The sequence below is a fragment of the Biomphalaria glabrata genome, chromosome 3 (assembly GCF_947242115.1).
Source record: "Biomphalaria glabrata chromosome 3, xgBioGlab47.1, whole genome shotgun sequence".
In the NCBI taxonomy this organism is placed as follows: Eukaryota; Metazoa; Mollusca; class Gastropoda; family Planorbidae; genus Biomphalaria; species Biomphalaria glabrata.
The window spans coordinates 51,866,999-51,882,086 of NC_074713.1; the positions used below are offsets into that span (position 1 = coordinate 51,866,999).

Sequence of the window (15,088 nt, forward strand, 5' to 3'; positions counted from 1 at the left end):
GCTTGAAGTTCGACACCAGATACGAGCAGAGTTGTGTTTACTGAGCACCTAAAGGCAGCACAGAAGCCTTCTCCCAGATACCCCATCCACCCACTGGTCCACAAAAGAGATTAGACCATAGCGCTCTGAGCAAGCTATAAGCATGAAAGTAGCGCTATTTAAAAGCTTTTTTTTTTTGGCCAACGGTTAACGAGCAGGGTGTTATGTGGCCAGCATTACAACCAACCACATTTACTTTTCCCCAACTAATGTCTGGTACCCATCAGAGTTGGGAGAACGCAGGGGCGCCCTAAAAATCCCGAAATTTAAAATCCCAGTCTTCACCAGGATTCAAGCCCAGGACCCCAGGTTTGGAAGCTAATTGCTTAACCACTCAGCCACTGGGGCCCCTAATTAGACTTACATACTTAAAAACAAAACATGACAAGCAATTACCAGTTTGAACACAAAACTTTTAATAAACAAATTTAAGAGACCAATTCAATGTACTCAACACAACATTCAATTGAAGCTCATGAAGTAACAAAACTGGACATTATAATTACAATTGTTGTAGCATTCTAGTTAGATCTTCAAACTGATTTGTCATTCTTAAGCTATTTACACATTTATTTTTTAAATATTCAGTCATTCTCACTGAATTATAGACATCAAACCATGGAGCACAAACATCCATTTTGAAGAGTTATACTGTACACATGGATTACCAACACTTTTAAAATAACATTTCTTTGTCAAGGTCATCACTAGCCTAGATACATGTATAACTTCACAGCTTGCATAGTAATGCAAATTATAGGAGTCTAAGTATCAATAATAAAACTACACAATGGAATATTAACATTCATTCCAATGACAAGTATGAATATTAACACAACTAAAAACTTTTTTTTTAAAGTAGCAATTAAGGAAACAAAAATTATAAGTACAAACCCTGGCATCTTTTTTGAATTTTTTTTTAAACATAAAAACTCCTAAATTAGGGGCCAACAACTTTGTGAAGATAGCCCACAAGTGTGTAACAATGGCCCACAACTCTGTGTTGAAGGATAAAATGAGATGAGAGATGCAGAATTATCTTTCCTTGAATTAGAAATATGTCTAAAGAGTGGTCTCTGAGATCAACATTGATTTAAGTACAGTATCAGGTTATAGTCAAGTAAAAACATTTTTTTTAAGTACATGTGATTTCTAACAAACAGGTAGCAATTAAATTGAAACAAATTGTCTACATAATACATTCAGTTAAAAAAAAACATGTAGTCTATTAGTGTCACTTTATTACAATTGTATCTAATGATACCAACATTCATATTTCAAAGAGTGTTCTAGTCAAGAACATTATAGGCATACTCCCTACCATCTTCTAGAGCTTGCATGCACATTGTTCAAACCAAATTAATAATGTATCTTTCTGTATTGAATTTTAGGAAAAAACAAGGGAGAATACTAAGGATCACGATTATATACAGGTAGTTTTTACAAAAATATGTAGTCATTTAGAGGTACTGTGACCATTTTTAAACTAGCACTACTCCACCATGACATTTATTAAAGATGGTGTGAAGTGGATAAATATAGAATTGAAGATAAAAAAAAAAACAGGAACTAAAAAAATATATCAAGAAAGGTGAATATTTAGCCCCCATGTATATTATTGGAAACAAAATTGTGAGAAAAACATTTTTTTTATAAAACACTATGTGGTCTTTTCTAAACTTCCATCACCCACACATACATACATGTACATATATATGTACCAGCAATAAGACCTTCATGCCTTACTAAATGTACAGTAATGTGATAAATAGAACAAAATAAAAGACAACTCTCGTGCCCATGTCTTTGTTTGAGATTGTATAATTTAGTTTACAGACATTCCTGCAAAACAAATAAATTTCATCTATATCTCTTCTATTAGACTAAAAAATGTAATTGTGATTATTCCTTCATTCACTTTAAAGCTGTACATAGATCATGCAGAGGTTATATGTGTTATGTTCACTATTTGTACAATTGTTTGTCATGTAAATGTTATCATCCATGGATGTTTTCATTTAGGTGTAGTCATATATGAATATTTTCATTTATTTTTATATTGTATATACTAAATAGAATTTTATCATATATAATAAAACTTTTATCTCGCTTCTTAATAAATAGAATTGACTTTCTTATACAGATACACATCTATTATATACTAAAGACACTCTGGACTAAATGTTCACTTATACATCAAGGCAAACAAAAAAGTGCTTGCTTCATCAAGACCATATATACACACACACACACAGACGTAATACATTGACTTCACATTACTAAGTAAATAATTGTATCATCTGTATAGTTCTTCAATAAAAAAAAAAGATGTGTTTAGTTCTTTCACCAAATCCTTTACATCTCCATTCCAATCCCAGCTGCAAGCAAGAAAGTGTCACACATGATCTCAGCAACAATTCAATACCAAATATATGTCAAGAAAGTAAAAAGTAGAAGCATTGGAGTCATTCATGTATGCAGGAGGCTAAGGGCAAAGCATTCAGCAATTTATTGTTTCCAACAGCAATGAATAAAAATCTAAATGAAACATCTAAACTCAGTCATCCTTCTCAATTTCTAAGATACTATCATGCTACTGAATCACTACAAGACAAAATCATGAGAATAAATCCAAATTCCTTTAATACATCAGGTGGGTCTATTTCTCTAATTGCAGTAGAAGTTACTAAGATCTCAAATGTATTAATGTGACTTAATTGGGGGGGGGGGGGGGGGGGGGAGAGAAAGTTAAGCAGAAGCAGAACGTTCCTATAAAGAAAAAATGCACTTAATGACTTTTGTGAGCCCTACAAGCAGATTCAATAGTTTTTCATTTTCAATATCAACTTGTGTTTCACCTTTGTACAACAGTTTTGGATTTCGTTTCATTACAGTTTAAAATCAAGCTAACAACTGGACTTCTAGACCACATAACATAATTAACATGTAGAGTGTATATATCAATCTATTATCTATAAATATATACCGGTATACGATTTGAGCTGACTTAGAAAAGTTCTTGAAATGTCCTGGCTTTACAACAGAAGCAAGCTAAATATAACATAGCAGACATCACACACCAAGTGAATGAAATAAGGTGTTCAATATAAAAGCATCCTATGACAAACTGAGCACATTCTGTAACAAGATGCTAGAAGAGTGGGACAACCTCGGAGGAACAGATGCAGATGTCCGAACCAGCAAGCAAACAATCCATTCTGGTCCATTAACCAGTTTTAAAGACTTCATTTATTATACGGGAAGCATGGTCGAGAGGCTAAGTGCGCTTGAACTTGGCTACCTAGAAGGGGGCTCGAGGTTCGACACCCGACTCAGGCAGAGTTGTGTTTACTGAGCGCCTAAAGGCAGCACAGAAAACCAACTCCTAGATACCCCCTCCCCCCCACTGGTCCACAAATGAGATTGGACCAAAAGCGCTCTGAGCATGCTATAAGCATGAAAGTAGCGCTATATATAAGCTATAATAATAATAATACTAGCAAAAACCGCAATACTGTGAAGCATGGCAGAAGAGTTTAGCAACACCACAGCCCATAGTGACAATCAAAGATATTGAGGGCTTTGTTGTTGTTTTTTTTTAACTATTGCTAATTTAACCTAATGATTTACTTCATTGCTAATGAGGCAGACCCATGAAATTAAACTAATGTTGGTCTGACGTATTAAAGAGAATTTTCGCTATGAAACTTAACTACCGCTAGCCGATATGGAAACGAAAAATTAGTGGTGTGAAAACATACAAAAATACACAAAATATCCAAAGATACCATGTTTCTTTTCATCCATTTGAATTTTGTACAAGTGAATAAGAAAGACAACTTGGCGGCACACATTATAATACAGAGCTGCACTCTAACCTCTTTAAAAGATTAATAGCAAATCAAAACAACATTTCATCCAGTGTAGCAGTTGTAGTATAAATGAATACAAATGGAAATACACCACTCGTAGTTGATAGTTGTCATTGACTGGATAGTTAAATATTTGGCACAGCAAGGAATGGAGACTAATTGTTGATTAGACATCATCTGTCAGAGTTATTCACCGAAGCCATCTGGAACGCTTTGATGTGAGAAAGAATAAAGTCACTGAAAAAGAGAGAAAAGAAAATGTGCTAGCAATGAAAAGACTTTATGAATTGACCCAGAATGCACCTTATATCTAATTCTACTTCAGATGTTTTCAATGCCAACAAGCTACTTTTTCTTTTCACATACTTTTTTCAAGTTTTTAACATTTGCATTAAGCCTGAATTATTACACCATGTAATGGAGGGCCAACTTTACCTGCGATATATGTGGATGGGAGTGTCGCCAAAATACAGCTCCACAGTCACATCAAAAAAAGTGTTCAAGATGAACCATAGTTATTCTACAACTGAAGGAGGCCAACAATATTTGCAAATGTTTGTTTTTGTTTGTTTTACATGTTCCTTCAGATTTAAAGATTATTATATCCTAGCTCAAACCTCCCACAGGATAACAGGGGGTAGCCGCAGGAAGGGTATGAACCCAGGATTATCAGGACGACAGTCCAGGGTACATACCACATGACCAGGCAGCCATTGTATTGTTCTGACTGAATGAATCTAAAAAATAAAATGTGTATACCTGGTTCTCTTGGCCATTTCATTCCCACTCCAACGCGGACTGTAGGGGAAGTGAGTGTGTTTCTCAGTGTAAGGTTTCTTGTTCTGGTTGTGATAAATGGATTTGAAGAAAAATGTGGGTCGGTCGTCAGGAAAATGGAAGGGGAGTTCCACTGGACACAGAAAGTAAACATTTATTAACAGTATAATTAATTTACACAAAACACTATAAAACAAAAGTTGCTTAGTTTAGATGTAGTACTAGAGATTTATAAAGAAATGTTCCCAGATAAGCTCAAAAAGGGGTCTTTTTTACACATACAATAATATATATATATGTATATATATAATTTAAAAAAAAAAAAAAAAAAAAAAAAAAACTTTATGGGGCATTTGTATAAATTTCAGATCCAGTGTACAGAACTAATAAGGAATCTAGAATTAGCACATTTAAAGATCACAGTGAAACAAAGAGCAAATTACTATGTGATTTACTTTATGAGAATTCCCTATTTAGTGATTCTACAAACATTTTTAAAAGAACTCAATATACCTGTGAAGGTGAAGAAAAAGTCATTCCATTCAAACAAAAGTACAATTTTATTGAATGCTTCAACATCATATTCCAACACAGACCTGAAGAATATATTTAGAACAATGGAATTAGAATAGAACAGTAATATGGGAACAAACATTTTGACCTATAAAATAGATTTTTAAATATGCAAAAAAGAATTATAACATTGTCAACGCAGCTCATGTTAAGGGTAATAAAATAAAAGAATCCCATTCACTTCATAGGTTGGTCAATAATTCCCCTTCCATTTCATCCCTGGTCATTTAAATTCAATACAATTTTATAAGTCATTGTGTAAGGGCGCCAAATTAATTAAGGATTAAATGGGTGCTTAAAGTCAAAACCTTAGAAGCAGGGTGGCTGAGTGGTAAAGTGCTGGGCTTCCAAATTGAGGGGTCCCAGGTTCGAAAACTGATGAAGATTGGGATATTTAATTTTAGAATCTTAAGTCCACCAGCTCTAATGGGTATATGACATTAGTAATTAGTTGGTTAAAAGTAAATGGGGTTGGTTGTTATGCTAACCAAATGACACCCTGCTCGTAATCTGTTGGCCAAATAAAAAGATGACCTTGACATCATCTGCCCTATAGACAGCATGCTCTGAAAGGGGAACTTAATTAATTTTAGGGGGCATGGTGGCTAAGTGGTAAAGCACTTGGCTTCCAAAGCGAGGGGGTCTTGGATTCAAATCTGGTTAAAGACTGGGTCTACCCAACTCTACTGGGTACCTGACATTAGTTGGGGAAATTGGGTTAAAACCCATTGATCCACTGTCCGTATCTGTGTATATAATTCTAAATATGTCTGTAAAGTATGTATTTTAATTATTGCTTAACACTTAAGCTGTCAACACAATGATATAATTCCTATAACACACCTACACACAACTACTTGGTCATTTTTTTATTACAAATTTCAAGAATAAAAGGAACAGAGGAACAGGGGATGAAGTGACCAAAGTATTAAATTTAATTGAGGATGCAATGGTAGTGAATTAAATGACCAGGGGATGAAGTGACAGGAATAAAGTGACTGAACACCTAAAATAAAATATGCTGTAACATTTTTGTAAAGTCAATAACGTTATTACAATTGTAACTTACTTTCCAAAATGATTCACAAATGCCAGAATGAAATCTTTTCTCTTTTCATAATATTTGGTCACTAATAATATCTGTGAAATAAAGAAAACTCTCTGTTAAGACATTAAATGCAAAAAAAAAAATTCTCTAGATAGGATTTGAGATCATTTGGACAATGAACATCTTACCTGGTTCATTAAAAGCTGTTTGATTAATACAAGGTACTCCCCCAACAGAACTCCCTGTTGAAAGGCTGGAATGTGTAAACTGGTTGGACCACCAAATGCACTAAAAGAAAAACAAACAATGAGTGGGAACTTTATTGGAACCACTAGATGAGGGAAACTATACAATCAGAAAGTATCTACTTCAATGAAGTCAACTAATAAACAATGCAGGCTATTTTATCCATCAAAATATACCGAGATAGGTTATTGAGATAGAGGTTACTGCACGCATAATTTGTTCTGTTTTTGACCGGTATTTTTTATTTTAAAATCCATTTCCACACAAAGTCTTGTAGTTGATTTTATTATTGAACAGTATCTAGATCAACTAAGAAATATTTTATTTTTGTAGTAGGATCTTCATGAAAATGAGAACAAAAAGTTTCACATAAAATCTATTGATAAATCTGTTTTTCTCACCTATAAAGCTATAATCAATATTAAGTCTATTAGTCTATATAACTTAACTTTAAAATTTTGGATGTTCCTTTAGAAAATAAAATGGGTGGGGTGACCGAATGGTAAAGTGCTTGGCTTTTGAACCACATGACAACCTCATTAACCATCAGCCATAGAAACAGAGAACTTAAACATCATCTGCCCTATATGAAAGAGTCTAAATTTCCTGCGGGATGGCAGGAAATAACAGTGAAATGCAAACCACACAACCAGGCTGTTTCTTTCATTTTAGTGTATTTGTATCTGTTGGTCATCAAACTCCATTTGAGTGAGAGCTTGAGAGGCTCAAATCCTCTCTTGCTAAGCCCTGGATAGAAACCCAACTGTCATCTATAATGCCTGTATGGCATCATACAAGTCAAAATCTTGTGGCTTCCTAGGATTGCCGAGATGGAGATCACCAAAAAAAAAAAAAAAAAAAAGACACTGTTTCCTCTTTGCACAGTGAGTCCAAGTTTGTGCAAAAATATGATTCAATTTGACAGTGGCCCATCCTGCACTTAAGGTGCAGTATAATAGCTATAATAGCTTGTTCAGGCCTGGGCAGACTCCACAATGTGCCTCTTGTGCTTCCAGAGGGCTTTGTGGAATTGTCACAGCCCTCATTTGTTGATGTAACCTTTCATGGGAAACCAAATAATATGAAACTCTTTCGCATAAAATTTTGTCATCAATAAAAATAATATACAATGCTAAGACAAGAGGAGATCTATTATTGTTTACAAATAAATGATATTTGTATAACTTAAATAAAAAGTGTGATTGCTTGGTTAAAATGTTTTATATTTCATTCATATTTTTTCACATGAGTTATTACAAAGTTTTTACTTCATTTAATAAATAAATAATTTAATACATTTTTTTTGAGCCAGTTTGATCCATATTGAACTTGTTTACATAAAAAAAATGACACTTGATATAACAGAAGAATGCACAACTAAATAATTCACTTCCAATGTATTCTATTGTGAAATTTTGTTTGCCATAAACACCAAATATGTCTTCACTTACTATGAGACTCTGAAATATTTACATAATTTTACAAATTATATAAGCAACAACAAAAACAAAACCTACTTTTCAACAGCTGGTGACAAAAAGAGTTGAGTTTTAATATAAGATGCATCAGGATTAGACAGGTATGCATGTAATACTGCAGAGTGGGGTCCTGGCTTGCCCTAGTGAAAACAAACATAAACCAACAATAGTACTTGACTTTTAACATTAAACATACCCTAAAAAATATATTAGTATTAACATCCTTGTTATTTCTAATAAGATTTCTATTACAGCTTGATCAGGGAGAGCCACAGACATAACAGGGGAAGCAATAGACACGGCAAGGGAGAGCAAGAGACAGGGGAGAGTTTGAGTTCTCTGATATGTTTTCAACCACATATTACAGCTTAAGCCTTTCTGATGTGTATTATATCAAACATACTACTGCGAATGGGTTTTTAAAAAAATACTCCACCTAGGCTCACCTGCTGTAAATATGGAGGCAAAGACTCAAAGGTGACTTCCAGCTTAACAAGTACATTCACAGTACTTAGACCTTTCTATGGAGACATGATCAATGAAAAGAGATTAGAAATTAAATAAGGATTTTTTTTTTAAACTCTAATTAGTCAGGAAAAGCAGATATTTTACAATAACATCTGGCAACAGTAACATTTCTCTTTATAGACTCTAACTGTTAAACTTGGAAGAAAGCTTTTACATGGTATGTTCTCCTAATAGATAACACTGTACTGATTTTAAACAAAATTTACTTATTTAGTGCTAAGCAATGCAACATGTATTTTTTTTACTTGTCTTGAAAATATGGGCCTCTGATCTGAGCTTTTAGATTTATTAAAAAGTTTACTCTTTTAGTATTCCAAATATTAATTAAGTTTCTCTTCAACAATTATCAAAACACAGATCTTCTAATTACTAGTTAAGTTTCAATTTTTTAAAAATTAGCAATGAATTGGTTCGTATGAACACGCAAATAGATGATGTTCAAATTTTAATCCAGAATGTTCCAAAACTGACCTCATTTTTGTTGACAATGACCTGCAAGTCTCTAGGACTTTCGGCCAATAGTGACCGAAAATGTCTTTGAAGATTTATATTTGTACCCGCTCTCTCCAGGTGGTGTTCTTTATAAAGCTCCAGTAGTTCGGCTACAACAGCTGCTAAACTCTCTTGGTTCTTCCAATCCCACAATATAAAACTCTGAAATATTGAAACAAAACATTTATTTTAATTCAATAGATTTAAGGTCAAAGAATCTTCTAAGAAAATTAATCATATCAGAAAATGATAATGTAGATTTCTATATATTTATATTTGACTAATTGAATTAGTATAATATGTTTCTCTTTAGGGAAAAAAATATTTACTGCATATTCAAATGCTGCATGGCAAGTCTCCTATAATATTGTCTTGAGATAACACTAGCAATGGTCATAATAATATGTATAAGAATTAAAGAAGCAGTGATTTAGGTTCTGGATTGTAAGCTCCTTAGATTTTAGTTGAGGCAAGTTACTTGCATGAGTTTGTTAACACTATATTACAACAAAAGTAAAGATAGCTAGGACTAATACATGAAAATGTGTAGTCATCATCATCAATCTCTATTGAAGTAAAGGCTTCAGACCATAAACACCTAATCTGTGTGCTGCCATTCAGGTCAAATGAAAGTGGCTTCCGTGATATGCCATACTGGGATTTAGTGAAACAGGGACAACCAAAAAATTAAAATGTATGAGATATGGCTTCCTCCTGCCCACACCAGCGTCAGTGATGCCAGTAATTCCTTGCCCAACACCTAACAGATAAGCATGTTCTTCTCAAGAGCATCTCAGGTGGGTTATTCATGGAAAAAGAGATGTACTTTCTCCCCTCACCCCAAGTAATAAAGCATCTCCCTGGCCCTAACAGTTGGACCACCCTTTGAGTAAATAGTTTGAATAACTGAACTGTGGAAAGTGATTGCAAAGGGTTAGTCTTATATTCTTTTGCTATTGCCTTGACTTTTTATGGTTAGTCGTTCCTTTTTTTTTTTTTTCTAGTGGAGGAATCCCTTTCATAATATATTGCTTTGATTCTTAATTAATTCTGCAGGGAATTGGCGTCATGGGAAATGAAAGGACAAATAAGCTTTCAAAGGCAGGATCATCTATGGAACAACCAGATAGATTTGTTAACTACCTCACCCTAAGGTCAATGTTAATCAACAACCACAAAGAGGAGTCGCTCAACCAATGGGCAACAGGAAACACAGGCAGAGCCATGTACAAAGAAATTAACAAGCCTAACAAACTGGACAGTATTAACTTCCTCCCCCACAAAGAGCAATCTACAATCTTCCAACTAAGGACAGGACACACATCTCTGATAAATTACCAACTCAATAAAATAAATCCCACACAACTCCCCCTCTGTAGACTCTTCGCCCACCCTTATGAACACGTAAACCATATCCTTTTTGAATGCCACTTCCTAATCCACATAAGGCAGACCCAACTACCACTCCAGCCCAACATAACCAACACCCTGTACACCAGTGCTGAACAACTGAAGAAAACAGCACACTATTTTTCCTTGGCACAGTCTGCAAAAGAGCTTACAGCTCAGCAGCAAAAAGCTTGCTAGAAGAAGAAGAAAAAGAAGAAGCAGGGAATAACTTACATTTATTTTGTCTAAAGGGGGATAAAAATCATCTGCATCATCAAAGATAAAATCTGGAGGCTCTTTCCAATTGTTAACATCAAATATTACTTCCCCTGAAAAAAAAAAGCACAAAATTGTTATGTCAATAAAAGAAATTTACATTATAATTATATCTTTAAAATAATGACAATTCAAATGATAATTACATATTTTCTTTAAGTATTTTAAATAAAGAAGCTAAGTAAATGCAATTATTTTGAAATACTTTTATACTTACATGTAAGAACTTGTTGAGCATACGGTATTCTTAGTTTCAATCGGTCAGCACTTTCAGTCATGGTTAGACTCTGTGACCTACATCAAATTCAAAACATAACAATGTGTTTGAGAAACAACTATTGTGCAATTAATGTAAAACGGAATGAAATTTATATTATATGTATCTGTAACATTTGAAAACATACCCAGAGCATGCATCTACAATTTTAAGCGGATCATTCATAAAAGAAAGATCACTGCTCTTGTCGAGTAAATATTGAATAAAATGTCGAAAGCAAGGGTTGAATGATAAAATCAACTTGGACTCCAAATCCATGCTTGTAGCTGAAAGATAAAAGAAGACAATATTAAATTAAACAAAATAAAGTCGTCTCTAATTATGCTGCCTTAAAATAGCATCCCTTTAATGACATTTGAAATGAATGGGTGCTACTCTCCAAGAATGAAAAAAAAAAGAGAAAGTCTGTATAATGTTAGATCTATGTAGAGGTGTCATTTTTTTATGCTAACAAAAATATTTCAATACTTTTGAAAGAATTTTTGAAAAGATAAGAGAAAAGAGATCACTAGGTTTCTATCAACTTCATGCAGTACTTAGAGTACTTGCTAGTACAAGTAGGATACTCTATGAGCAAAAGTAAAAAGTAGTTATGTTTAATACAGATAGAGAACCAGTGAAATCTGCCCACGTGGAGTGTCACTGACCATATCCTTCAAAACTGCATTCTTTACCAAGAGTCAAGACCCCAGAACACCCCCAATAGAAAACTATATGGAGAGCTCCCTGATTTTGAAACCACAGCACAGTTCATCTTATGTATTGGTCTAGTCATCTGAACACTCCAACATAATGAGAGCGAGGAAAAAGAAGCTGCAATACAAATTGGATAGGATCTAGGACATATTCCCAACTACAAGAATAAGCATTACTATCTTTTACAAGAAGAAATTGTTTTGTAAAGTATCGTTATCGTTACAGACCAGGTCAGCTCTCCAACTGCTAGACTGACCGCTAGAAACCTAATTGTCCCCCCTTGAAAATCCTATGATAAAACAATTCACACATCAACCAATAAAATAAACAAACACACACACAATCTCACATCTTACACACCCCTGCTCTTGACACTGCCCAAATAAAAAATAAAATCTAGTGAAAAAAAATTAAATAAATCTAATTTTGCTTACAAAGCAAAGACTTTTCAAAGAAACACTTTATCATTGTAGGCTTTGTACTTTAACAGCTCAAGTCAAATCACATAAATGTGTCAACGAATAATAAATGGTTAGCTCAAACAGTGCACTAAGTAGATTAATGAAGAGTGGATGTTCTGTTAATGATAATTTTACTCACCAGTCACTCACTATCACTCATCCTCAGTCCGTCACTGAAAGATCAGATGATACCATGCCTGTGAAAGTCAAATCATATAAAAACAGGAGGTTCAAAATTCATTAAATTTTACATCACCTTGGTTTTTGTAATATGTAATACTAGCTTTCTCATATTCATAATTTTAAGACTAATTAGACTCACTGACTCAAAAAAAATAATATATATATATATACTAGTGACACTGTCAGTACTAGTACTGGAGTAATTAGTGCCAGGTTAGCAAATTTATATAAATTTATTTTAAAATATTCACCATAGAGTATTAGCTATTATACTAGTCTAAAATGTGGGTCTGATTTGCGATGGGGCAGAGAAATTGTGAATATATAATATTTACAACAGATTTTTATTGAATAAACAAATTCTTACTATTTTTACTAAACTGTAAATGGACCTTGTTTTTAGTGACTTGGCTGTGTGGGATTTAGCTCTTTAGATATGAAGGGAGAATGACTCTTGAGGGATTATGGACGCCACATGGCCTAAATTGTGCAGATGTACCAAAAACCCCCAAAATATCAAAATATACTGGTCTACATTATGATTATAAATGCAGTAAAATAGTATTTATAATGAATATGATGTAGGTCTCAGTCAGACTTTATCAACACCACCCTTTGATCAAGATACATGAAAAGGACCAAGATACTTGTGTGTAGTCTCTGAATGAATTCTTTATGTTGTGTCTGTTCTATTTATGTGATTGTTTCTGTTGTGTTGTTTTTATATGAGAAAAGAGTCCTTGTAATCACAACAAATTTCTGTAAGGATCAATAAAGCAGTCTTAGTCTTAGTCATCTACCTAGATCTCAACAGTTGACCTAAATTCTAATTTTATTAACTAAAGACCTTCCTTTAAAGGAAATGATAATTACATCCTATGCATATCCATTTACTAATCTAGTCGTGCATGTTAATTAGAAATGTAAACTCTGCTAAATGATTGGTTTTCTTGACTGATCCAGAGAAACCTTTCCATGCTCTAATTGCACTAGGGAAGAAACATACTCACTCGTAGCTCAAGATTTCTTCATAGAACAGAATAATACTAGATTTAACTAGACCTAGATCTTTAGATAGATGTAATGATACATTTTTTAAAATGCAATCTGAATCATTATTTAACTGACATAGAAGAGAGCACCTTGTTGCAGGTGGCTGCAGAACGAGACAGCTGGAGGTCACTTACAAAGGCTGCATGATACACATTTCAGAGCAAAAGAAAATCCGCTGCCAAGGACAGACGTAGATGGGGAAAAGATATGACAAAATATGTAGGTCACCGCTGGGCTGCGTAGCCATGGGAAATATTGCATTCCTCATTAATATTCAGACTCGAAGACAAACCTTATTATTAAAATCATAATGAATTATATTCATAACATAAAAAAGTTAGAATCTATAGTAAAGTGTGAAGCTCGATCAGCCCCAATTTGTATAGAGGTTCAATCGATTCACTTTTATTGCTAAAACTTTTTTATTTGAATGTTTACCAAATTACTACTATATATTGCTACTGCGCATGCACCTTTTTTTCTTCACTTCCGACACATACTATTTCCTTTTCCTTGTAAAGACTAAGTTCATGGTGAGGTCAAATTCAAGAGGTGTGGAATTATTATTTTTTAATACCCAGTAGTGAAGGAAATGGGTCATGGGCTTATGGCTATTTTTAAGTCTGATGGCTCATTAGCTCAAAGACACTATTTGAAGTTGTGAAAGGTGGCAATAGATGGATAGAGATACCATCAGTTTTTTCATAGGTCAGACCGTTACGCCTTTACAGCGCTATAAAAATCCAAACATGAAAATTGATGCTAGCGGGCTTTATTTGATCAAACTTCGCACTTTACTCTAGTCTAGGTATAGAAATAGTAAATAATCCCCCCAAAAAACAAGACTGAATAGAATTTATATAGAATCTACTTCTAGACTAAGTTTATTTTTCGAAGGCTGCTTAAACTTGAGAGTCGACTGCTTAGGCCAGTTTTTAAGTCAGGGTCGTGAGTGGCGGTGAGTCTAACTACAATGGATCTCATTCATCAACGTAAACAAATAACATTTACATGATTTACTTTAGCCACGTGATAATATAAAAAATATTGATAAAACAATGAAAATTATGTATCACACGTGACAGCCTTTATTGGCTTTATGGATTTGCGTAATTTGCATAGAAGATATAGAGAACCACGTTGCAAAATGACATAAAATGTTGTTTGTTTATGATTAGTCATAAAATTAGTGAATGAGGTCCATCAAACTACTTAGAACTAGTCTACGTTAAGTCTAAGTCAGTAACTGAGTTAGTTTAACTAAGCCGGTCTAAGCTAAGCCCTCAACCTAAGCCGCCTAAGTGGCTAAGCCTATAAGTTTAAAGTTAGTCGTTAGTATAAGGCAGGCTAAGGCCTAAGCCTAAGGCAGGCTAAGCCTAAGGCTAGGCCTAGGCTTATTAAAGTTAAAGTTATTTAGATCTAGTCAAAAATTATTTAGTCTACTCTAACTCTACTCTTAAGTTTAAAGTTAAGGTCTAGATTAGTAAGATAGAATATAAATCTAGAACTAAGATATACATAGAGTCATAGAGTTAATAGAGTCTACCATTTTGTATATATTCTAGATCTAGATCTTATTTCTAGAGTCTAGATCTAATATATTATGGAATCTATATAAATATAGATATGTAGGACTAGACCTAAATCTAGTCTAGATCTAGACTCTAGATTCTAGATGTAGAAACTAGAGAAGAATTTTT

The 15,088-nt window shown here is 33.8% G+C and overlaps 1 protein-coding gene across 2 annotated transcripts; it reads right to left on the bottom strand.

The window, feature by feature from the left end:
• Nucleotides 1-431: 431 nt before the first annotated feature.
• On the bottom strand, nucleotides 432-15,073 carry LOC106057227 (BRISC and BRCA1-A complex member 2-like). Of its 2 annotated transcripts, none has more exons than XM_056022575.1 (13): nucleotides 14,935-15,073; nucleotides 12,292-12,349; nucleotides 11,123-11,261; nucleotides 10,936-11,012; nucleotides 10,677-10,771; nucleotides 9,033-9,215; nucleotides 8,480-8,554; nucleotides 8,073-8,173; nucleotides 6,498-6,597; nucleotides 6,331-6,401; nucleotides 5,202-5,284; nucleotides 4,671-4,821; nucleotides 432-4,148 (listed from the first exon to the last, which is right to left on the bottom strand). In XM_056022575.1, exons 3-13 carry the CDS (start codon nucleotides 11,251-11,253, stop codon nucleotides 4,085-4,087), a joined length of 1,131 nt encoding a protein of 376 aa, XP_055878550.1. In that variant the 5' UTR covers nucleotides 11,254-11,261; nucleotides 12,292-12,349; nucleotides 14,935-15,073; the 3' UTR covers nucleotides 432-4,084. The 2 variants fall into 2 exon arrangements, with proteins under 2 accessions (XP_055878550.1, XP_055878551.1); XM_056022576.1 differs by having other exon boundaries at nucleotides 14,907-15,073.
• Nucleotides 15,074-15,088: the final 15 nt, after the last annotated feature.

Excerpts from the sequence above, each read along its gene's own strand:
- LOC106057227 (XM_056022575.1), bottom strand. The coding sequence starts at position 11,253 with ATGGATTTGGAGTCCAAGTTGATTTTATCATTCAACCCTTGCTTTCGA. Across the intron at positions 6,402-6,497 it reads AACAGCTTTTAATGAACCAG|ATATTATTAGTGACCAAATA; the intron begins GTAAGATGTTCA and ends TTTATTTCACAG. Across the intron at positions 4,822-5,201 it reads CTTTTTCTTCACCTTCACAG|TGGAACTCCCCTTCCATTTT; the intron begins GTATATTGAGTT and ends TTCTGTGTCCAG.